The following is a 21,347-nucleotide window of genomic DNA, read 5'->3' as shown; positions in this document are numbered from 1 at the left end:
TTCAATTCTTCATCTAGTTTAGATGTATACACAATAAGACAGGCCATGGTAAGTCAGGTTACGACAGGTCAGGTCAGGTCATGACAGGTCAGGTCAGGTCATGTCATGTAACGATTGTTTATTTTTATTGTTTAGTTCTTCCTCTACTTTAGATACATAATACGATAGGTAGGGTTGTCCCATTTTAACGAAAATGAAAATAATACAGTAATGTCCGGTCCGGCTATACATATTCAATAATAATAAAATAGATATGTATAATTAATTAATTAATTAATTAATTAATCCTCTCCTCTGTTTTGAGGAGACAAAACCAACAAATCCGATTTTCTTTCAGCACAAATGCATACTTTGATCAAATTCTTTCGAAGTATAAACATAAACAATCGAAGTTAAACATGTACGTTTTTTGTATTTCCCGTTGATTAAGAGCTTTAAATATGTACATTTCATATTGTATTTTTGTATTCATAGCATGCTTCTTTATCTGCGTTATAACAGTCCTGAGATATCTTTATTTTAACTTATAAGGGGTTTAAAAAAATATAATTTAATTTCTGTTTAATTAACTTTTAACCAATTTTTTAATGAAAAGTTTCAAGGGTTTTACAATGATTACAAACAAAACATTGAACCTTGTAGTAACTCAACTTTAAAGATCCTGTATAGTCTACACAACAAAAAAACTTTGTATATTTTAAATTTCGCGCGAAAACTATGAAACTTTTGTAGTGAGTTCTCGTTTCTTGACGTTTTATAGCTCTTAGAACTGGAAAAAGTAGGCCCCTTTGTGTGTCTATCGTCTCTTGGCGTCTTTATAAAACGGGTGATCTCCGAAACTACTGAATTGATTGTTGTGGATTTTTAAATGTATTTCACTAAAATTGTGTGGCTGTTAAATCGCTCCCCAAAATTTGCCTAATAAAATTTAATAACCCCCATTTTTAATCCACCTCTATTTTGTACCTTCTTAATTGAAGTAGTCTCCCGTTTCCGTTCGTCTGTCTGTGTGTCTGTCTGGTGTCTGCATCCATTTTTATTAGACACGTAATCTCCGAAACTGCTGGACCGATTGTTGTCAAATTTTGTATATAAAAAAAAATTGGTAATCATCCCCACTACCAATTTGATGACGTCATTTCAAAGAATCCTTGGTTTATTCGATTTAACTGTTATACAACAATATAGTCCTGTAAGTGTGGTGTACGAATCCGTTTTGTGTTTTTCCCTAACCGTCCAAATTTTTGCAAAAACATGATGCAGGGTATCATAAGAGTTTTACTATTAGCGTAAGGTCGTGGTGTGTAGTGGTTATGAGTCAGGAATGCCGACCGGACGTCGCGCGTTCGATTCCAAACTTGGGTCCATTAATTTGTTTTGTTTTTTCTGTTTCTCTCGCAATGTGTATTTATTTATGTTTATGGCGTCATTACAAATTTTTTATTCATGAAATTACACCAGTTTCTCGAAAAAGTGAGAATACGCCCCTCTTTATTTAAAAATGTAAAACGTTCTCGGAGCCCCCAATTGTATTTTTTTCAAAATATGAAACATTCTCGGGGGTCCCAACTGTCTTTTAAAAAATTTAAAACTTTCTCGGGGGCCCCGAATGTTTTTTTTTTAATGTGGAACCTTCTCGAGGGTTCCAACTGGCTTTTTTAAAATGTAAAACCTTCTCGGGGCCCCAATTTTTTTTTTTTGTAGAATGTGAAACCTTGTCGGACGTTCCAACTGTCTTTTGTAAAACCTTCTCGAGGGCCTCAAATGTCTTTTTTTTATAATGTGAAACCGCGTAGGAGGTCCCAACTGTCTTTTTTAAAATTGTAAAACCTTCTCGGGGGCCCTAAACGTTTTTTTTTAATGTGAAGTCTTCACGGGGGTTCCAACTGGATTTTTTATAAATGTAAATGTATTTTTTTAAGAATGTAAAACCTTCTCGGGGCTCCGAACTGTCTTTTTATTTAAAAATGTAAAACCTTCCCAGGCACGCCAAATCTCTATTTTTAAGAATGTGAAACCTTCTCGGGGCCCCCAATTGTATTTTTTTCAAAATATGAAACATTATCGGGAGTCCCAACTGTCTTTTAAAAAATTTAAAACTTTCTCGGGGGCCCCGAATGTTTTTTTTTTAATGTGGAACCTTCTCGAGGGTTCCAACTAGCTTTTTTAAAATGTAAAACCTTCTCGGGGCCCCAATGTTTTTTTTTGTAGAGTGTGAAACCTTGTCGGAAGTCCCAAGTGGCTTTTTTAAAAATATAAAACCTTCTCGGGGGCCCCAAATGTATTTTTTTTCAGAATATGAAACCTTCTCGGAGGCCCAAATGTATTTTTTTTATAATGTGAAACCGCGTAGGAGGTCCCAACTGTCTTTTTAAAATTGTAAAACCTTCTCGGGGGCCCTAAACGTTTTTTTTTTATGTGAAGCCTTCACGGGGGTTCCAACTGGATTTTTTATAAATGTAAATGTATTTTTTTAAGAATGTAAAACCTTCTCGGGGCTCCGAACTGTCTTTTTATTTAAAAATGTAAAACCTTCCCAGGGGCGCCAAATCTCTACTTTTAAGAATGTGAAACCTTCTCGGGGGTCCCAATTTTTTTTTTTTTAATGTAAAACCTTCTCGGGGGCCCCAAGTATATTTTTTTTAAGAATGTGAAACCTTCTCGAGGCTCCCAACTGTCTTTTTATTTAAAAATGTAAAACCTCGGAGGCGCCAAATGTCTATTTTTAAGCTTGTGAAACCTTGGGGGTCCCAATCGGTTTTTTTTTTTTTAATAAATGTAATATCTTCTCGGGTGCCCCAATTCTTTTTTGTTTTTTTGTAGAATGTGAAGGCTTTTCGGAAGTCCCAACTGGGTTTTTTAAAAATATAAAACCTTCTCGGGGGCCCCAAATGTATTTTTTTTTTAGAATGTGAAACCATGTCGGAGGTCCCAAATGTCTCTAAAAAAATTTAAAACCTTCTCGTGGGCCCCAAATGTCTTTTTTTTTAATGTGAAACCTTCTCGGGGGTTCCAATTGGCTTTTTTAAAAATGTAAAACCTTCTCGGGGGCCCAAATGTATTTTTTTTTATAATGTGAAACCGCGTAGGAGGTCCCAACTGTCTTTTTTAAAAATGTAAAACCTCCTTCTCGGGGGCCTTATACGTTTTTTTTTTAATGTGAAACCTTCGCGGGGGTTCCAACTGGAATTTTTATACATGTAAATGTATTTTTTTAAGAATGTAAAATCTTCTCGGGGCTCCGAACTGTCTTTTTATTTAAAAATGTAAAACCTTCCCAGGGGCGCCAAATGTCTATTTTTAAGAATGTGATACTTTGTCGAGGGTCCCATTTTTTTTTTTATGTAAAACCTCGGGGGCCCCAAATGTATTTTTTTTAATAATATGAAACCTTCTCGGGGCTCCCAATTGTCTTTTTATTTAAAAATGTAAAACCTTCTCGGGGGCGCCAAATGTCTATTTTTAAGGATGTGAAACCTTCTCGGGGGTCCCAATTGGTTGTTTTTTATAAATATAAAACCTTCTCGGGGGCCCCAATTTTTTTTTTTGTAGAGTGTGCAACCTTGTCAGAAGTCCCAATTGGCTTTTTTAAGAATGTAAAACCTTCTCGGGGGCCCCAATTTTTTTTTGTAGAATGTGAAACCGTGTCGGAGGTCCCAACTATCTTTAAAAAAAATTTAAACCTTCCCGGGGCCCCAAATGTCTTTTTTTAATGTGAAACCTTCGCGGGGGTTCCAACTGGCTTTTTTATAAATGTAAAACCTTCTCGGGGTCCCATTTTTTTTTTATTTTTGTAGAATGTGAAACTTTGTCGGAAGTCCCAAGTGTCTTTTTTAAAAATGTAAAACCTTGTCGGGGGCCCCAAATGTCTTTTGTTAATAATGTGAAACCTTCTCGGGGTTTTGAACTGGCTTTTTTTAAAAATGTAAAATCTTCTCAGGGGCCCCAAATGTATTTTTTTTTAGAACGTGAAACCTTGTCGGAGTTCCCAACTGTCTTTAAAAAACATTTTAAACCTTCCCGGGGCCCCAAATATATTTTTTTAATGTGAAACCTTCTCGGGGGTTCCAATTGGCTTTTTTAAAAATCTAAAACCTTCTGGAGGGCGCCAAATGTATTTTAAGAATATAATATGTTCTTTTGACTTCTTTTCTGTTCAACATTTCTCCTAATTTGTTTGTTTTTGTCTTGGTTTCTTATTTCAAATTTGTTTGTTATTGTGTTTGTTGTTTAGAGCCTTATTTTCAATTCTCCTCTTCTTCATTTTATTTTTGTATTCTTTTTTCCTCTTTTACCTGCCTCATATTTTTCGCGACCTGGTTCAACCTGACCTGACCTGACCTGACCTGACATGACTTGATTTGCCACAGCACTGCACGTCCTTAATAATGGAATTTGTGATTTTTTTGTGAGGTTAGCAACATATTTAAAATTTTATGTCTGTTGTAACATTGAAATTTTACAAAAAATTGACAACTTACAGGCTAACACTGCTACTGCCAATAATTCAGAATTGCCAACAAAAAAATTTGATTCAATCATTAATAATAAATTAATAATAATCACTCAGGATAAACATAAACAGGCGAAGTTAAGCATCTACTGAGAATGACAAGTGGTTCGACAATTCAATTCACTTCGCATTTAGATCACCAATTTTCTAGCGCCAAGTTCATAAATAATTAGTTGGCTACCATTTTAACCCAATTAGTTCAATCAATACAACGGCCACATTTTTCCCAGAACAATTTTCGTAAAACTGTGCCTTTTCCTTCACTATTTCCCTCTCAACTTCCAAAATTTCATCTTTAAACAGTCGTTCGCTTTTAATTTATACCCGATCAGTGATTGATTGTGTTTCACAACAATGTCGTTAAGAAAACTTTAATCACCACAATAAACAATACACATGTTACACACAATAACATTCCAGATCCGCTGAGTAACTCAAACTTACAAGCACTCAATTACGACAAGTCAACCTAACTAAACCCGACATAAAGATAAAACCTTTCCCGATAATTTTTTCCGCGCCATAATTGAATTGTTACCTTAAACAACAACATAAATTAAAATGCACAGCAAACATTTTAGCTTCCATAAGCGAAAGGCGATTATCTAATGCACCTCATGACTAGCCGCAACGAAAACAAAAACGTAGTCACTTTTCGCGTCGTTTCTTTTCGACACGACTCGACCATTTAAAGTTTCGAGTCGTATTCACCGAACATTCTCAGAACCGATAAAACATCATCCGAACTCGCAGGCTATATTTTCGTCCTGCTGAAGGCACGCCAGCAGTCGATAGGAAATTGCTAGTTGTAAAGTGGCTGTTTGCATTTCAGGAGGATGTGAAAAAACTGTAATATTGCTGCTGAAATTATAACGTCTGTATCACTACATTTTTGTTGTAAGTCGAGTCCACAATTTAGAACGGGATTAGCCGCAGCCGAAAAAAGATTAATTAGTTATCTATTAACGACAAATCGGCACGATTAATCATAACCGTCGAGGAACATCTTCATAACGAAAACGTGTCTCACCTCCGAACGTTCCCTGAACCCTCAAACACCCTTCCCCTGTTTCAATATTATCCAAATTCGTATGATGCAACTAACCCACTATTTACATTAATCACACTCTGACGTATCCAGTTATTATGCTATCAATTAACATACTCATTATCACCACATTACTTGATTATTGGATTTAATCGGGCGAAAAGGGCAAGCGCTGATTACATAAACAACATAATCCTCCAACACGTGTAATAAATTTGTAAAATCAACACGATCTAAAATTAATAATAATGTCGGGCGCAATAAAGCTATTCAGTTGAATTTTTTCCAACTACCCTATCGACTTACCGTGCGGGTATCCAGGGTCCACGGTGTGGTGTGGGGGGTACGGCGGGGGCGCATGTGGGGTGGAGAAAGCACTCGAACAGCCGTGCCGCCTACTCGGAGACAGCTGGTGTTGGGGCAGAGGTAGAACATGCTGAGGTGGTCCCATGTGCTGATGGGCCCCATGCTGGATGCCCGGCCCTGGAGGGGGCTGCATGTTGGATAATGCGTCCAGAGGGGTGTACGACTTGCAGGAGGTCAGCGAGTCGCTGTTACTCTGAAAGTCAGCAGTGTTAATCGGGGTGAATTAGGTCAAAGTGGGTCCGAATTGGGTCCCGAGCTTTTTTTGGGGATTTATTAGTGATTTCACAAGTTGGTTGTGAGTTAATCAATATTGATCCTTACATGCAACTAGAACTAGGGGATCAGTATTGTAGCCACATTTTGTTGTGTTTGTCGGTGACCTAAAATCTGTCTTTTTTTAAAACGACTTCATGTCATTGATAGAAACCGAAAATGGAAAAGGTGCAAGTAAGAACCTTGGTCTACTCCTGTATTAATGAACTATTATTTTCGATTTATTCAAAATCCTTTAAGCTGAATGGTCATTTATATAATAAATTTGGTTAAGTCTTCTGAACTCATTTATCAAGGTTCGTCATTATTTATTAAGGTTTTTAAGATTCGTCATTTTAAAACGGCTTCAGGTCACTGATAAAAACCAAAACTGGCATAAATATAAATAAGGAACCTTGAACTACCCCTGTATTAATGAGCTATTTTTCTCCATTTATTCAAAATCTTTCAAACCGAATGGTCATTGTTTTTTGAAAAATTTATAAATTCAATAGTGGTCCTTACATGCAGCTATAACTAGGGCTCAGTGTTGTAGACACATTTTGTTAAATCATTTGTCGGTGACCTAAAATTTGTGTCTTTTAACGCTAATATAATAAATTTGGTTAAGTCTTCTGAATCTATTTATTAAGGTTCATCATTATTTATTACGGTTTTTGCGGTTCATCATTTTTAAAACTACCTCACGTCATTGTTAGAAATTAAAAATTGACGAAGTACAGGAAGGAACCTTGGAGTACTCCTGCATTAATGAGCTATTTTTCTCTATCCAAAATCTTTCAACCTAAATGGTCATTGTTCTTTGACAAAATTACAAATTCAATAGTGATCTTTACAAGACCTATAATAGGAGAACACTGTTATAGCCACATTTTGTTAAATTATTTTTTGATGCCTAAAATTTGTGTCTTTCCATGTTAATGTAATGTATCTAGCTAAGTCTTCTGAACTCATTTATTAAGGTTCGTCATTATTTATTAAGGTTGTTAAGATTCATCATTTTTGAAACGGCTTCACGTCATTGATAAAAACCAAAAATGGCATAAATGTAAATAAGGAACCTTGGGCTACCCCTACATTAATGAGCTATTTTTCTCCATTTATTCAAAATTTTTCAAACCGAATCGTCATTGTTTTTTGAAAAATTTATAAATTCAATAGTGATCCTTACATGCAGCCATAACTAGGGGATCAGTGTTGTAGACACATTTTGTTAATTCATTTGTCCGTGACCTAAAATTTGTGTCTTCTAAGGCTAATATAATAAATTTGGTTAAATCTTCTGAATCTATTTATTAAGGTTCATCATTATTTATTACGGTTTTTGCGGTTCATCATTTTTAAAACGACCTCACGTCATTGTTAGAAATTAAAAATTGACGAAGTACACGAAGGAACCTTGGAGTACTTCTGTATTAATGAGCTATTTTCCCTATTCAAAATCTTCAACCTAAATGGTCATTGTTCTTTGACAAAATTACAAATTCAATAGTGATCTTTACAAGACCTGTAATAGGAGAACACTATTATAGCCACATTTTGTTAAATTATTTTTTGATGCCTAAAATTTGTGTCTTTTAAGGTTAATGTAATAAATCTGGCTAAGTCTTCTGAACTCATTTATTAAGGTTCGTCATTATTTATTAAGGTTTTTTAAGATTCATCATTTTTAAAACGGCTTCACGTCATTGATAAAAACCAAAAATGGCATAAATGTAGATACGGAACCTTGGACTACTCCTGTATTAATGAGATATTTGTCTCTATTTTTCAAACTGAATGGTCATTGTTTTTTGAAAAATTTACAAATTCAAATAATTTATTAAGATTCATCATTATTTATTACGGTTTTTAAGGTTCATCAGTTTTAAAACGACTTTATGTCATTATTAGAAATCAAAAATGGACGAGGTACAGGTAAGAAACCTTGGACCACTCCTGTATTAATGAGCTATGTCATTGTTCTTTGACAAAATAACAAATTCAATAGCGATCTTTACATGCACATTTTGTTAAATTATTTGTCGGTGACCTAAAATTTGTGTCTTTTCAGCTTCGTCATTTTTAAAACCACTACACGTCATTAACAAAAATCAAAAATGACGCAGGAATAAGTAAGGATCTTTGCACTACCCCTAAATTAATGATACACTTTACAACATTCTGATGTGCACTTATTTTACTTTGTAATAACTTAAGTAAGGGTACAGATTGTGAAAACTTGAACGAATAATGGGGATTTTCTAAGTTTTCTATTCTTGTAGGTATTGAGAAACCCAAACTTTCTCTCTCGAAGAAATGTGGCTAACAATCGACTTTTACTTTAGACAATTACGTGAATTCAAGTCTGACAGCACCGCTATCAATACCACCCTTTTCCTGTCAACTCACATTCTCTTGGGTGCTGTTGGATGACGACTGCAGCAAGGTCTCGGTAGCCACGGCAGTGGCCGCAGTCTGGGTATGACTCGTCGCCGAAATCCTGTACTGCATCCCTGCGATGCTGCAATACCCTTCATGATGCGTCGACCTCGTGGTGCTGTTAACATACACCCCCGTGATGGTCACATCCGTGTCCTGGTTCAAAATTACCGCGACCTTCTTATTCGGCGTCGCCCGCACTTCAATCAATTTACTATCCTCCTCCTTCTTCACCTTCGCCTCGAAGCACTTCTTCTCCGGCTCCTCCTCAGTATCCGTGACGAAGTAGTCGCTCGAATCCGTCTCCGAGTCGCTCTTCGGACTCTTGGACGCCCTCTTCTCCACCGAGTAGCTCGCCGCGAGAATCGCGCTCGCGTTCAAACTCGCCATCCTCTTCCGCACCACCATATCCTTCAAATCCATGATCAACTCCGTCCGGTTCCGCCGCCGCTTCTGCTCGGGCTTTTTCACCGGCTCCGTCTTCTTCACCTCCTTTTTCACCTTCGGCTTGGGTTTCTCCTCCACGTCGCCGGTGCTCTCGTAGCCGCTGTTATCCTCCGAGCTCGACGTGGTGTCGTGCATGTCCCAGTGCTTGCCCACGGCGCGCAGCCCCGGCACCGAGCGCAGCGTCCGCGTGCACGGGATCACCTCTTCGCTTTTCTTATCCTCGAGGATCTCCTTCTTGTCGACGCTCTCGATCGGGTCGAGCAGATTACTCCGAGTTTCGTTCTCGTAGAGGCAGTGAACTTTGGCTAACGCGTTCAAAGAAGCGACTCGGTGCCGCTTCGGCCCGTTCCAGAACCCGAACAGCTTCATTTTCCTCGAGCGCTGATTCTCCTTACGTTTCACTTTATCTTTAACGCCGGTTATTACGCGTTTTTTCATTAAGACTAAATTAGCTTTGGTCGGGATTTTCTTCGGGGCTTTTAACGTCGGCTTGCGCGATTTTTTCTCTTTCTCGCCATCGGAAGCCGGCTCCGCTTTTATCTTTAATTTCTTTGATTTGGGTTGCTCGGATTCGGTTTTGATTGGCGTGCGGAGTTCGTCTAGGGGGACGTCGTCGGACGCGGAGGTGTCCCCGGAACTTTCCGGGATTTTTCGCTTCGGGGGTTTCTTGGCGTTCTCGCTGGGTTCCTGCTTGATGGGTTTGCCCGCTTTGGGTTTATTGTCGGGTTTGGTCTTGGGTTTTTTGTTGATTTTGTGTTTTTTTGATTTCTGGAGGGTGCTTTTGTTCTTGAGGGGCTGCTTGAGAGCGCGGTTGGCTTGTTTGAGGAGCTTCTCGATGGTCTGGCGGGTCTTGATGTCGTCGGCTTTTTCGTCTTCCGCTGCTTCGGGTTTACTCTCTTTTTCCTTTTCCTTCTCCTTATCTTTATCTTTGTCTGCGGGTTCTAGTTTCTGAGGGGACTTGCCCCTCTTCGGGACCACCTTCTTCACCTTTTTCTTGGCTTCGTTCGCCACTTTTTTCGTTTCTTTGGGTTTCTTAACCGCGTCTTTGACGTCCTTCTTGGGTTCTGCCTCCTTTTTCGTGACTTTGGCCTTCTTGATGTTCTTTCCCTTGACGGGTTTGGCCGTTTCGGCCACCTTCTTTGCTTTCCTCATCGCGGGCTTCTTCTCCGCCTCCTTAGGTTTCTTCGCCGCCTTCTTCCTGATTCCCGCTTTTTTGGCTACAAAGGTGGGCTTGATCGGCGTCAACTTCCCCTTGATCACGAACGAGATAGTCTCAGAAATGAAGTCCTTTTCGGCTTTCCCGTCCTTCTTCTTCGCCGGCACGGGTTTCATTCTTATCACTCCCACAGTCCGTTTCTTCTGTGCCGACATTCGCATTCTACTCTACTCCATGAGCATCCCGCACTTTCTCTTTAACGGTCCAAGGCTGGTCGACTTTCACGGGTGATTCCTGCAAAAAGCGGCAGGACTGCGTTCACGCTCCTGCCGGTGGGCATTCAACGTGCCGTTCGGGATTGGAACCTGCGCCTTCTGCTTTGATAAGGACACCCCCTGCAGCCCCGTCCATCGATTTCCCCTCAAGACGGGGGATCTTAAAACAAACAGACACAAACAGCACTAACGGCGCATTTTCTTTGTGTTTTCGAGGCGAGATTTCCTGCGGCCGCGAGCGGGACAGAGACGAAAAACCTATTGTTTACCTTTGATTAGGATGACACACACACATACACACACGGAATTAGCTAAACACGTACGAACACAGGCACGGGTGCGGAACCGGAGCACTTCGGACTGCCGACGGCACGGCCAGGACGCTCGACATCGTGGGAGATTTTTTTTCGAAAATTAAACGCACGTATTTAGATCGCTACCGAACGAAAATCTCCCCGCCCTAGATACGTGCTGCTTCTGTGACAGGCCACCATTTTAAGCCTGTGCGAAGAGTCGGGATTTCGCGGGACGTGCTGCGCTCTGGCGGAGGAGGAGGGGAAGCGGATGGGGACGGCTAGGGGGCCGGCAAGGCAGGGCGCTGGGAGGGCCGGGACCAAAACGGAGCGGGGGGACGGGCGGAGGCTTATCTGTCTGATAACATTGTCTCGGATTAATTACGGTAATCGCGGTGTTTATATAAATTCGGCAGCTCATGGAGCAGGTCGGAGAAGCTCTCTACTCGAACTATAACTGAAGATAAAGAGATGGCGCCCTATGTCTAAACTCACGAAGCCGCAGTGGAATGGTCTCTTTAAAATTCTTGTTTCCGTTATTCCAGAGGGAGCGGATAGCGAAAGTTGAACGTAATTGAACTAAAAGTGTATTTAAAACGTAAATCTAAAAGCGACCCAGGTGTGTGAATTATTTATACAGTTCATTCCAAGCTTTTATTGTTTTTCTAAAAGGGTCTGAATGTTTCAGGACTAGTTTTCAGAAAGAAAGACTTTCAGAGATCACAATTTGTGAAATTCAACGAGACATCTTAAAGACTTCGACCTCCAGAAGTTGGTATTGATTTCATTTCTTTGATGGCTGGTACAATTTTTCCAGAATTGCTCACTGAAATTTTGCGTTGAATGAATTAAAACAAAAGTTTTTAAAACGAATATTTTTAAGCCCAGCACCGGAAGCTAAAACATGCTGTATTTTTGGAATCAGCATGTCGAAATTAGTTTCCATTTGAAGAAGGGGGGACCATTGAAAAAATTTCACATTCAAAAAAGTTGTCTAAAATTGTGAAAAAATTCAGGGACGGAGATCTCGACACGCTGATTCCAAAAATATAGCGTTTTAATGGTCACGGAGCAACATTTTCGACGATGGATTCTGGAAAAGCGATTGTAGTTGTCAAAGAAACGAGGCCGGAAATAGATTCTAGAGTTCGAAATCTACAAGAAAATGTAGTTGGTTAAGTTTCGAAAATTTCAAAAATTGGCCGAAATTTGAAGAACGGAGGACCACTGGAAAAATTTCACTTTTAAAAAATTTGTCTAAAAATTCTGAAAACCTTCAGGGATGTAGATCTCGATATGCTGATTCCAAAAATATAGCAGGTCCAAGAGCAACATTTTCGAAAAAATCGGCATGAAAAGCAAATTTTTGAAAATTTCTAGAATTTCGATTTTTCGACGACCAATTATGGAAAAACCTTTCTAGTTATCAAAAAAACGAAGCAGGAAACGAGTTCTAGAGCTCGAAATATTCAAGAAAATGTTTTTGGTTAAATTTAAAAAATTTCAAAATTTTTCCGTTATTTGAAGGCCATTGAAAAAATTTCACTTTTAAAAAAGTTGTCTCGACATGCTGATTCCAAAAATATAGCGTGTTGATGGTCATGGAGCAACATTTTCGAAATAATCGGTACGAAATGAGAATTATTAAAAATTTCAAGAAATTAAAAAAAAAAATCGATATTTCATTTGAAGCGCTACATCAAAAGCGATCACGGAATCGTAATTCTGAGGAAATTCCGCGTGAAATGACACCCAACATGGTCGAAAACGGATCAATTTTGAAAATTCGAAAAGGAAAGAGGGGCAGACAAATTTGCATTTTTCTCGCTTATTTGAAGAGATACGTCAAAGGCGAATACGGAATCGTAATCCTGAAAAAACTCCGCGTGAAATGACACCCAACACGGTCGAAAACGGACCAATTTTGAAAATTCGAAAAAAAAGGGGGGCAGACAAATTTGCATTTTTCTCGCTTATTTGAAGAGATACGTGAAAAGTGAATAGGGAATCGGAATTCTGACGAAATTCCGCGTGAAATGACACCCAACATGGTCGAAAACGGACCAATTTTGAAAATTCGAAAAAAAAATGAGGGGCAGACAAATTTGCATTTTTCTCGCTTATTTGAAGAGATACGTCAAAAACGAATACGGAATCGTGATCCTGAGGAAAATCCGCGTAAAATGACACCCGACACGCTCGAAAACGGACCAATTTTGAAAATTCCAATTTTTGCCATTTTCTCGCTTATTTGAAGAGATACGTCAAAAACGAATACGGAACCGTGATCCTGAGGAAAATCAGCGTAAAATGACACCCAACACGGTCGAAAACGGATCAATTTTGAAAATTCCAATTTTTGCCATTTTCTCGCTTATTTGAAGAGATACGTCAAAAACGAATACGGAATCGTGATCCTGAGGAAATTCCGCGTGAAATGACACCCAAAACGGTCGAAAACGGACCAATTTTGAAAATTCCAAAATGTGCATTTTTCTCGCTTATTTGAAGAGATACGTCAAAAACGAATACGGAATCGTGATCCTGAGGAAATTCCGCGTAAAATGACACCCAAAACGGTCGAAAACGGACCAATTTTTAAAATTCCAAAATGTGCCATTTTCTCGGTTATTTGAAGAGATACGTCAAAAACGAATACGGAATCGTGATCCTGAGGAAATTCCGCGTAATATGACACCCAAAACGGTCGAAAACGGACCAATTTTTAAAATTCCAAAATGTGCCATTTTCTCGGTTATTTGAAGAGATACGTCAAAAACGAATACGGAATCGTGATCCTGAGAAAATTCCGCGTGAAATGACACCCAAAACGGTCGAAAACGGACCAATTTTTAAAATTCCAAAATGTGCATTTTTCTCGCTTATTTGAAGAGATACGTCAAAAACGAATACGGAATCGTGATCCTGAGGAAATTCCGCGTAAAATGACACCCAAAACGGTCGAAAACGGACCAATTTTTAAAATTCCAAAATGTGCCATTTTCTCGGTTATTTGAAGAGATACGTCAAAAACGAATACGGAATCGTGATCCCGAGGAAATTCCGCGTGAAATGACACCCAAAACGGTCGAAAACGGACCAATTTTGAAAATTCAAATTTTTGCCATTTTCTCGCTTATTTGAAGAGATACGTCAAAAACGAATACGGAATCGTGATCCTGAGGAAATTCCGCGTAAAATGACACCCAAAACGGTCGAAAACGGACCAATTTTTAAAATTCCAAAATGTGCCATTTTCTCGGTTATTTGAAGAGATACGTCAAAAACGAATACGGAATCGTGATCCTGAGGAAATTCCGCGTAAAATGACACCCAAAACGGTCGAAAACGGACCAATTTTTAAAATTCCAAAATGTGCCATTTTCTCGGTTATTTGAAGAGATACGTCAAAAACGAATACGGAATCGTGATCCTGAGGAAATTCCGCGTAATATGACACCCAAAACGGTCGAAAACGGACCAATTTTTAAAATTCCAAAATGTGCCATTTTCTCGGTTATTTGAAGAGATACGTCAAAAACGAATACGGAATCGTGATCCTGAGAAAATTCCGCGTGAAATGACACCCAAAACGGTCGAAAACGGACCAATTTTTAAAATTCCAAAATGTGCATTTTTCTCGCTTATTTGAAGAGATACGTCAAAAACGAATACGGAATCGTGATCCTGAGGAAATTCCGCGTAAAATGACACCCAAAACGGTCGAAAACGGACCAATTTTTAAAATTCCAAAATGTGCCATTTTCTCGGTTATTTGAAGAGATACGTCAAAAACGAATACGGAATCGTGATCCCGAGGAAATTCCGCGTGAAATGACACCCAAAACGGTCGAAAACGGACCAATTTTGAAAATTCAAATTTTTGCCATTTTCTCGCTTATTTGAAGAGATACGTCAAAAACGAATACGGAATCGTGATCCTGAGGAAATTCCGCGTAAAATGACACCCAAAACGGTCGAAAACGGACCAATTTTTAAAATTCCAAAATGTGCCATTTTCTCGGTTATTTGAAGAGATACGTCAAAAACGAATACGGAATCGTGATCCTGAGGAAATTCCGCGTGAAATGACACCCAAAACGGTCGAAAACGGACCAATTTTTAAAATTCCAAAATGTGCATTTTTCTCGCTTATTTGAAGAGATACGTCAAAAACGAATACGGAATCGTGATCCTGAGGAAATTCCGCGTGAAATGACACCCAAAACGGTCGAAAACAGACAAATTTTGAAAATTCCAAAATTTGCATTTTTCTCGCTTATTTGAAGAGATACGTCAAAAACGAATACGGAATCGTGATCCTGAGGAAATTCCGCGTAAAATGACATCCAACACGGTCGAAAACGGACCAATTTTGAAAATTCAAATTTTTGCCATTTTCTCGCTTATTTGAAGAGATACGTCAAAAACGAATACGGAATCGTGATCCTGAGGAAATTCCGCGTAAAATGACACCCAAAACGGTCGAAAACGGACCAATTTTTAAAATTCCAAAATGTGCCATTTTCTCGGTTATTTGAAGAGATACGTCAAAAACGAATACGGAATCGTGATCCTGAGGAAATTCCGCGTGAAATGACACCCAAAACGGTCGAAAACGGACCAATTTTTAAAATTCCAAAATGTGCATTTTTCTCGCTTATTTGAAGAGATACGTCAAAAACGAATACGGAATCGTGATCCTGAGGAAATTCCGCGTGAAATGACACCCAAAACGGTCGAAAACAGACAAATTTTGAAAATTCCAAAATTTGCATTTTTCTCGCTTATTTGAAGAGATACGTCAAAAACGAATACGGAATCGTGATCCTGAGGAAATTCCGCGTAAAATGACATCCAACACGGTCGAAAACGGACCAATTTTGAAAATTCAAATTTTTGCCATTTTCTCGCTTATTTGAAGAGATACGTCAAAAACGAATACGGAATCGTGATCCTGAGGAAATTCCGCGTAAAATGACACCCAAAACGGTCGAAAACGGACCAATTTTTAAAATTCCAAAATGTGCCATTTTCTCGGTTATTTGAAGAGATACGTCAAAAACGAATACGGAATCGTGATCCTGAGGAAATTCCGCGTGAAATGACACCCAAAACGGTCGAAAACGGACCAATTTTTAAAATTCCAAAATGTGCCATTTTCTCGGTTATTTGAAGAGATACGTCAAAAACGAATACGGAATCGTGATCCTGAGGAAATTCCGCGTGAAATGACACCCAAAACGGTCGAAAACGGACCAATTTTTAAAATTCCAAAATGTGCCATTTTCTCGGTTATTTGAAGAGATACGTCAAAAACGAATACGGAATCGTGATCCTGACGAAATTCCGCGTAAAATGACATCCAACATGGTCGAAAACGGACCAATTTTGAAAATTCAAATTTTTGCCATTTTCTCGCTTATTTGAAGAGATACGTCAAAAACGAATACGGAATCGTGATCCCGAGGAAATTCCGCGTAAAATGACACCCAAAACGGTCGAAAACGGACCAATTTTTAAAATTCCAAAATGTGCCATTTTCTCGGTTATTTGAAGAGATACGTCAAAAACGAATACGGAATCGTGATCCTGAGGAAATTCCGCGTAAAATGACATCCAACACGGTCGAAAACGGACCAATTTTGAAAATTCAAATTTTTGCCATTTTCTCGCTTATTTGAAGAGATACGTCAAAAGCGAATACGGAATCGTGATCCTGAGGAAATTCCGCGTAAAATGACACCCAAAACGGTCGAAAACGGACCAATTTTTAAAATTCCAAAATGTGCCATTTTCTCGGTTATTTGAAGAGATACGTCAAAAACGAATACGGAATCGTGATCCTGAGGAAATTCCGCGTAAAATGACATCCAACACGGTCGAAAACGGACCAATTTTGAAAATTCAAATTTTTGCCATTTTCTCGCTTATTTGAAGAGATACGTCAAAAACGAATACGGAATCGTGATCCTGAGGAAATTCCGCGTAAAATGACACCCAAAACGGTCGAAAACGGACCAATTTTTAAAATTCCAAAATGTGCCATTTTCTCGGTTATTTGAAGAGATACGTCAAAAACGAATACGGAATCGTGATCCTGAGGAAATTTTGCGTGAAATGACACCCAAAACGGTCGAAAACGGACCAATTTTTAAAATTCCAAAATGTGCATTTTTCTCGCTGATTTGAAGAGATACGTCAAAAACGAATACGGAATCGTGATCCTGAGGAAATTCCGCGTGAAATGACACCCAAAACGGTCGAAAACAGACAAATTTTGAAAATTCCAAAATTTGCATTTTTCTCGCTTATTTGAAGAGATACGTCAAAAACGAATACGGAATCGTGATCCTGAGGAAATTCCGCGTGAAATGACACCCAAAACGGTCGAAAACGGACCAATTTTTAAAATTCCAAAATGTGCATTTTTCTCGGTTATTTGAAGAGATACGTCAAAAACGAATACGGAATCGTGATCCTGAGGAAATTCCGCGTGAAATGACACCCAAAACGGTCGAAAACGGACCAATTTTTAAAATTCCAAAATGTGCATTTTTCTCGCTTATTTGAAGAGATACGTCAAAAACGAATACGGAATCGTGATCCTGAGGAAATTCCGCGTAAAATGACACCCAAAACGGTTGAAAACGGACCAATTTTTAAAATTCCAAAATGTGCCATTTTCTCGGTTATTTGAAGAGATACGTCAAAAACGAATACGGAATCGTGATCCTGAGAAAATTCCGCGTGAAATGACACCCAAAACGGTCGAAAACGGACCAATTTTTAAAATTCCAAAATGTGCCATTTTCTCGGTTATTTGAAGAGATACGTCAAAAACGAATACGGAATCGTGATCCTGAGGAAATTCCGCGTGAAATGACACCCAAAACGGTCGAAAACGGACCAATTTTTAAAATTCCAAAATGTGCATTTTTCTCGCTTATTTGAAGAGATACGTCAAAAACGAATACGGAATCGTGATCCTGAGGAAATTCCGCGTAAAATGACACCCAAAACGGTCGAAAACGGACCAATTTTTAAAATTCCAAAATGTGCCATTTTCTCGGTTATTTGAAGAGATACGTCAAAAACGAATACGGAATCGTGATCCTGAGAAAATTCCGCGTGAAATGACACCCAAAACGGTCGAAAACGGACCAATTTTTAAAATTCCAAAATGTGCCATTTTCTCGGTTATTTGAAGAGATACGTCAAAAACGAATACGGAATCGTGATCCTGAGGAAATTCCGCGTGAAATGACACCCAAAACGGTCGAAAACGGACCAATTTTGAAAATTCAAATTTTTGCCATTTTCTCGCTTATTTGAAGAGATACGTCAAAAACGAATACGGAATCGTGATCCTGAGGAAATTCCGCGTAAAATGACACCCAAAACGGTCGAAAACGGACCAATTTTTAAAATTCCAAAATGTGCCATTTTCTCGGTTATTTGAAGAGATAGGTCAAAAACGAATACGGAATCGTGATCCTGAGGAAATTCCGCGTGAAATGACACCCAAAACGGTCGAAAACGGACCAATTTTTAAAATTCCAAAATGTGCCATTTTCTCGGTTATTTGAAGAGATACGTCAAAAACGAATACGGAATCGTGATCCTGACGAAATTCCGCGTAAAATGACATCCAACATGGTCGAAAACGGACCAATTTTGAAAATTCAAATTTTTGCCATTTTCTCGCTTATTTGAAGAGATACGTCAAAAACGAATACGGAATCGTGATCCCGAGGAAATTCCGCGTAAAATGACACCCAAAACGATCGAAAACGGACCAATTTTTAAAATTCCAAAATGTGCCATTTTCTCGGTTATTTGAAGAGATACGTCAAAAACGAATACCGAATCGTGATCCTGAGGAAATTCCGCGTAAAATGACATCCAACACGGTCGAAAACGGACCAATTTTGAAAATTCAAATTTTTGCCATTTTCTCGCTTATTTGAAGAGATACGTCAAAAACGAATACGGAATCGTGATCCTGAGGAAATTCCGCGTAAAATGACACCCAAAACGGTCGAAAACGGACCAATTTTTAAAATTCCAAAATGTGCATTTTTCTCGCTTATTTGAAGAGATACGTCAAAAACGAATACGGAATCGTGATCCTGAGGAAATTCCGCGTAAAATGACATCCAACACGGTCGAAAACGGACCAATTTTGAAAATTCAAATTTTTGCCATTTTCTCGCTTATTTGAAGAGATACGTCAAAAACGAATACGGAATCGTGATCCTGAGGAAATTCCGCGTGAAATGACACCCAAAACGGTCGAAAACGGACCAATTTTTAAAATTCCAAAATGTGCATTTTTCTCGCTTATTTGAAGAGATACGTCAAAAACGAATACGGAATCGTGATCCTGAGGAAATTCCGCGTGAAATGACACCCAAAACGGTCGAAAACAGACAAATTTTGAAAATTCCAAAATTTGCATTTTTCTCGCTTATTTGAAGAGATACGTCAAAAACGAATACGGAATCGTGATCCTGAGGAAATTCCGCGTAAAATGACATCCAACACGGTCGAAAACGGACCAATTTTGAAAATTCAAATTTTTGCCATTTTCTCGCTTATTTGAAGAGATACGTCAAAAACGAATACGGAATCGTGATCCTGAGGAAATTCCGCGTAAAATGACACCCAAAACGGTCGAAAACGGACCAATTTTTAAAATTCCAAAATGTGCCATTTTCTCGGTTATTTGAAGAGATAGGTCAAAAACGAATACGGAATCGTGATCCTGAGGAAATTCCGCGTGAAATGACACCCAAAACGGTCGAAAACGGACCAATTTTTAAAATTCCAAAATGTGCCATTTTCTCGGTTATTTGAAGAGATACGTCAAAAACGAATACGGAATCGTGATCCTGACGAAATTCCGCGTAAAATGACATCCAACATGGTCGAAAACGGACCAATTTTGAAAATTCAAATTTTTGCCATTTTCTCGCTTATTTGAAGAGATACGTCAAAAACGAATACGGAATCGTGATCCCGAGGAAATTCCGCGTAAAATGACACCCAAAACGATCGAAAACGGACCAATTTTTAAAATTCCAAAATGTGCCATTTTCTCGGTTATTTGAAGAGATACGTCAAAAACGAATACCGAATCGTGATCCTGAGGAAATTCCGCGTAAAATGACATCCAACACGGTCGAAAACGGACCAATTTTGAAAATTCAAATTTTTGCCATTTTCTCGCTTATTTGAAGAGATACGTCAAAAACGAATACGGAATCGTGATCCTGAGGAAATTCCGCGTAAAATGACACCCAAAACGGTCGAAAACGGACCAATTTTTAAAATTCCAAAATGTGCATTTTTCTCGCTTATTTGAAGAGATACGTCAAAAACGAATACGGAATCGTGATCCTGAGGAAATTCCGCGTAAAATGACATCCAACACGGTCGAAAACGGACCAATTTTGAAAATTCAAATTTTTGCCATTTTCTCGCTTATTTGAAGAGATACGTCAAAAACGAATACGGAATCGTGATCCTGAGGAAATTCCGCGTGAAATGACACCCAAAACGGTCGAAAACGGACCAATTTTTAAAATTCCAAAATGTGCATTTTTCTCGCTTATTTGAAGAGATACGTCAAAAACGAATACGGAATCGTGATCCTGAGGAAATTCCGCGTGAAATGACACCCAAAACGGTCGAAAACAGACAAATTTTGAAAATTCCAAAATTTGCATTTTTCTCGCTTATTTGAAGAGATACGTCAAAAACGAATACGGAATCGTGATCCTGAGGAAATTCCGCGTAAAATGACATCCAACACGGTCGAAAACGGACCAATTTTGAAAATTCAAATTTTTGCCATTTTCTCGCTTATTTGAAGAGATACGTCAAAAACGAATACGGAATCGTGATCCTGAGGAAATTCCGCGTAAAATGACACCCAAAACGGTCGAAAACGGACCAATTTTTAAAATTCCAAAATGTGCCATTTTCTCGGTTATTTGAAGAGATACGTCAAAAACGAATACGGAATCGTGATCCTGAGGAAATTTTGCGTGAAATGACACCCAAAACGGTCGAAAACAGACAAATTTTGAAAATTCCAAAATTTGCATTTTTCTCGCTTATTTGAAGAGATACGTCAAAAACGAATACGGAATCGTGATCCTGAGGAAATTCCGCGTGAAATGACACCCAAAACGGTCGAAAACAGACAAATTTTGAAAATTCCAAAATTTGCATTTTTCTCGCTTATTTGAAGAGATACGTCAAAAACGAATACGGAATCGTGATCCTGAGGAAATTCCGCGTGAAATGACACCCAAAACGGTCGAAAACGGACCAATTTTTAAAATTCCAAAATGTGCCATTTTCTCGGTTATTTGAAGAGATACGTCAAAAACGAATACGGAATCGTGATCCTGACGAAATTCCGCGTAAAATGACATCCAACATGGTCGAAAACGGACCAATTTTTAAAATTCCAAAATGTGCCATTTTCTCGCTTATTTGAAGAGATACGTCAAAAACGAATACGGAATCGTGATCCCGAGGAAAT

At 38.7% G+C, this 21,347-nt stretch overlaps 1 protein-coding gene across 4 annotated transcripts in view; it reads right to left on the bottom strand.

The window, feature by feature from the left end:
• Window positions 1-10,988, bottom strand: part of LOC135124013 (titin) — a 210,060-nt gene extending 199,072 nt beyond the window's left edge. For all 4 annotated transcript variants that reach the window (XM_064048878.1, XM_064048890.1, XM_064048885.1 and 1 more), the window contains exons 1-2: window positions 8,592-10,988; window positions 5,868-6,120 (exon numbers count right to left, since the gene is read on the bottom strand). In XM_064048878.1, coding sequence (XP_063904948.1) covers window positions 5,868-6,120; window positions 8,592-10,445 — 2,107 coding nt within the window. In that variant the 5' untranslated portion in view covers window positions 10,446-10,988. The remainder of the gene's footprint in view (window positions 1-5,867; window positions 6,121-8,591) is intronic.
• Between the last annotated feature and the right edge of the window lie 10,359 nt (window positions 10,989-21,347).

This window comes from Zophobas morio, unplaced genomic scaffold (genome assembly GCF_036711695.1).
Source record: "Zophobas morio isolate AGI-343-1 ecotype UQ-CSIRO unplaced genomic scaffold, CSIRO_AGI_Zmor_V1 ptg000002l, whole genome shotgun sequence".
Lineage (NCBI taxonomy): Eukaryota > Metazoa > Arthropoda > Insecta > Coleoptera > Tenebrionidae > Zophobas > Zophobas morio.
The sequence above is the reverse complement of the archived record's forward strand: the minus strand, read 5'-3'. Positions and strand labels throughout refer to the sequence as shown.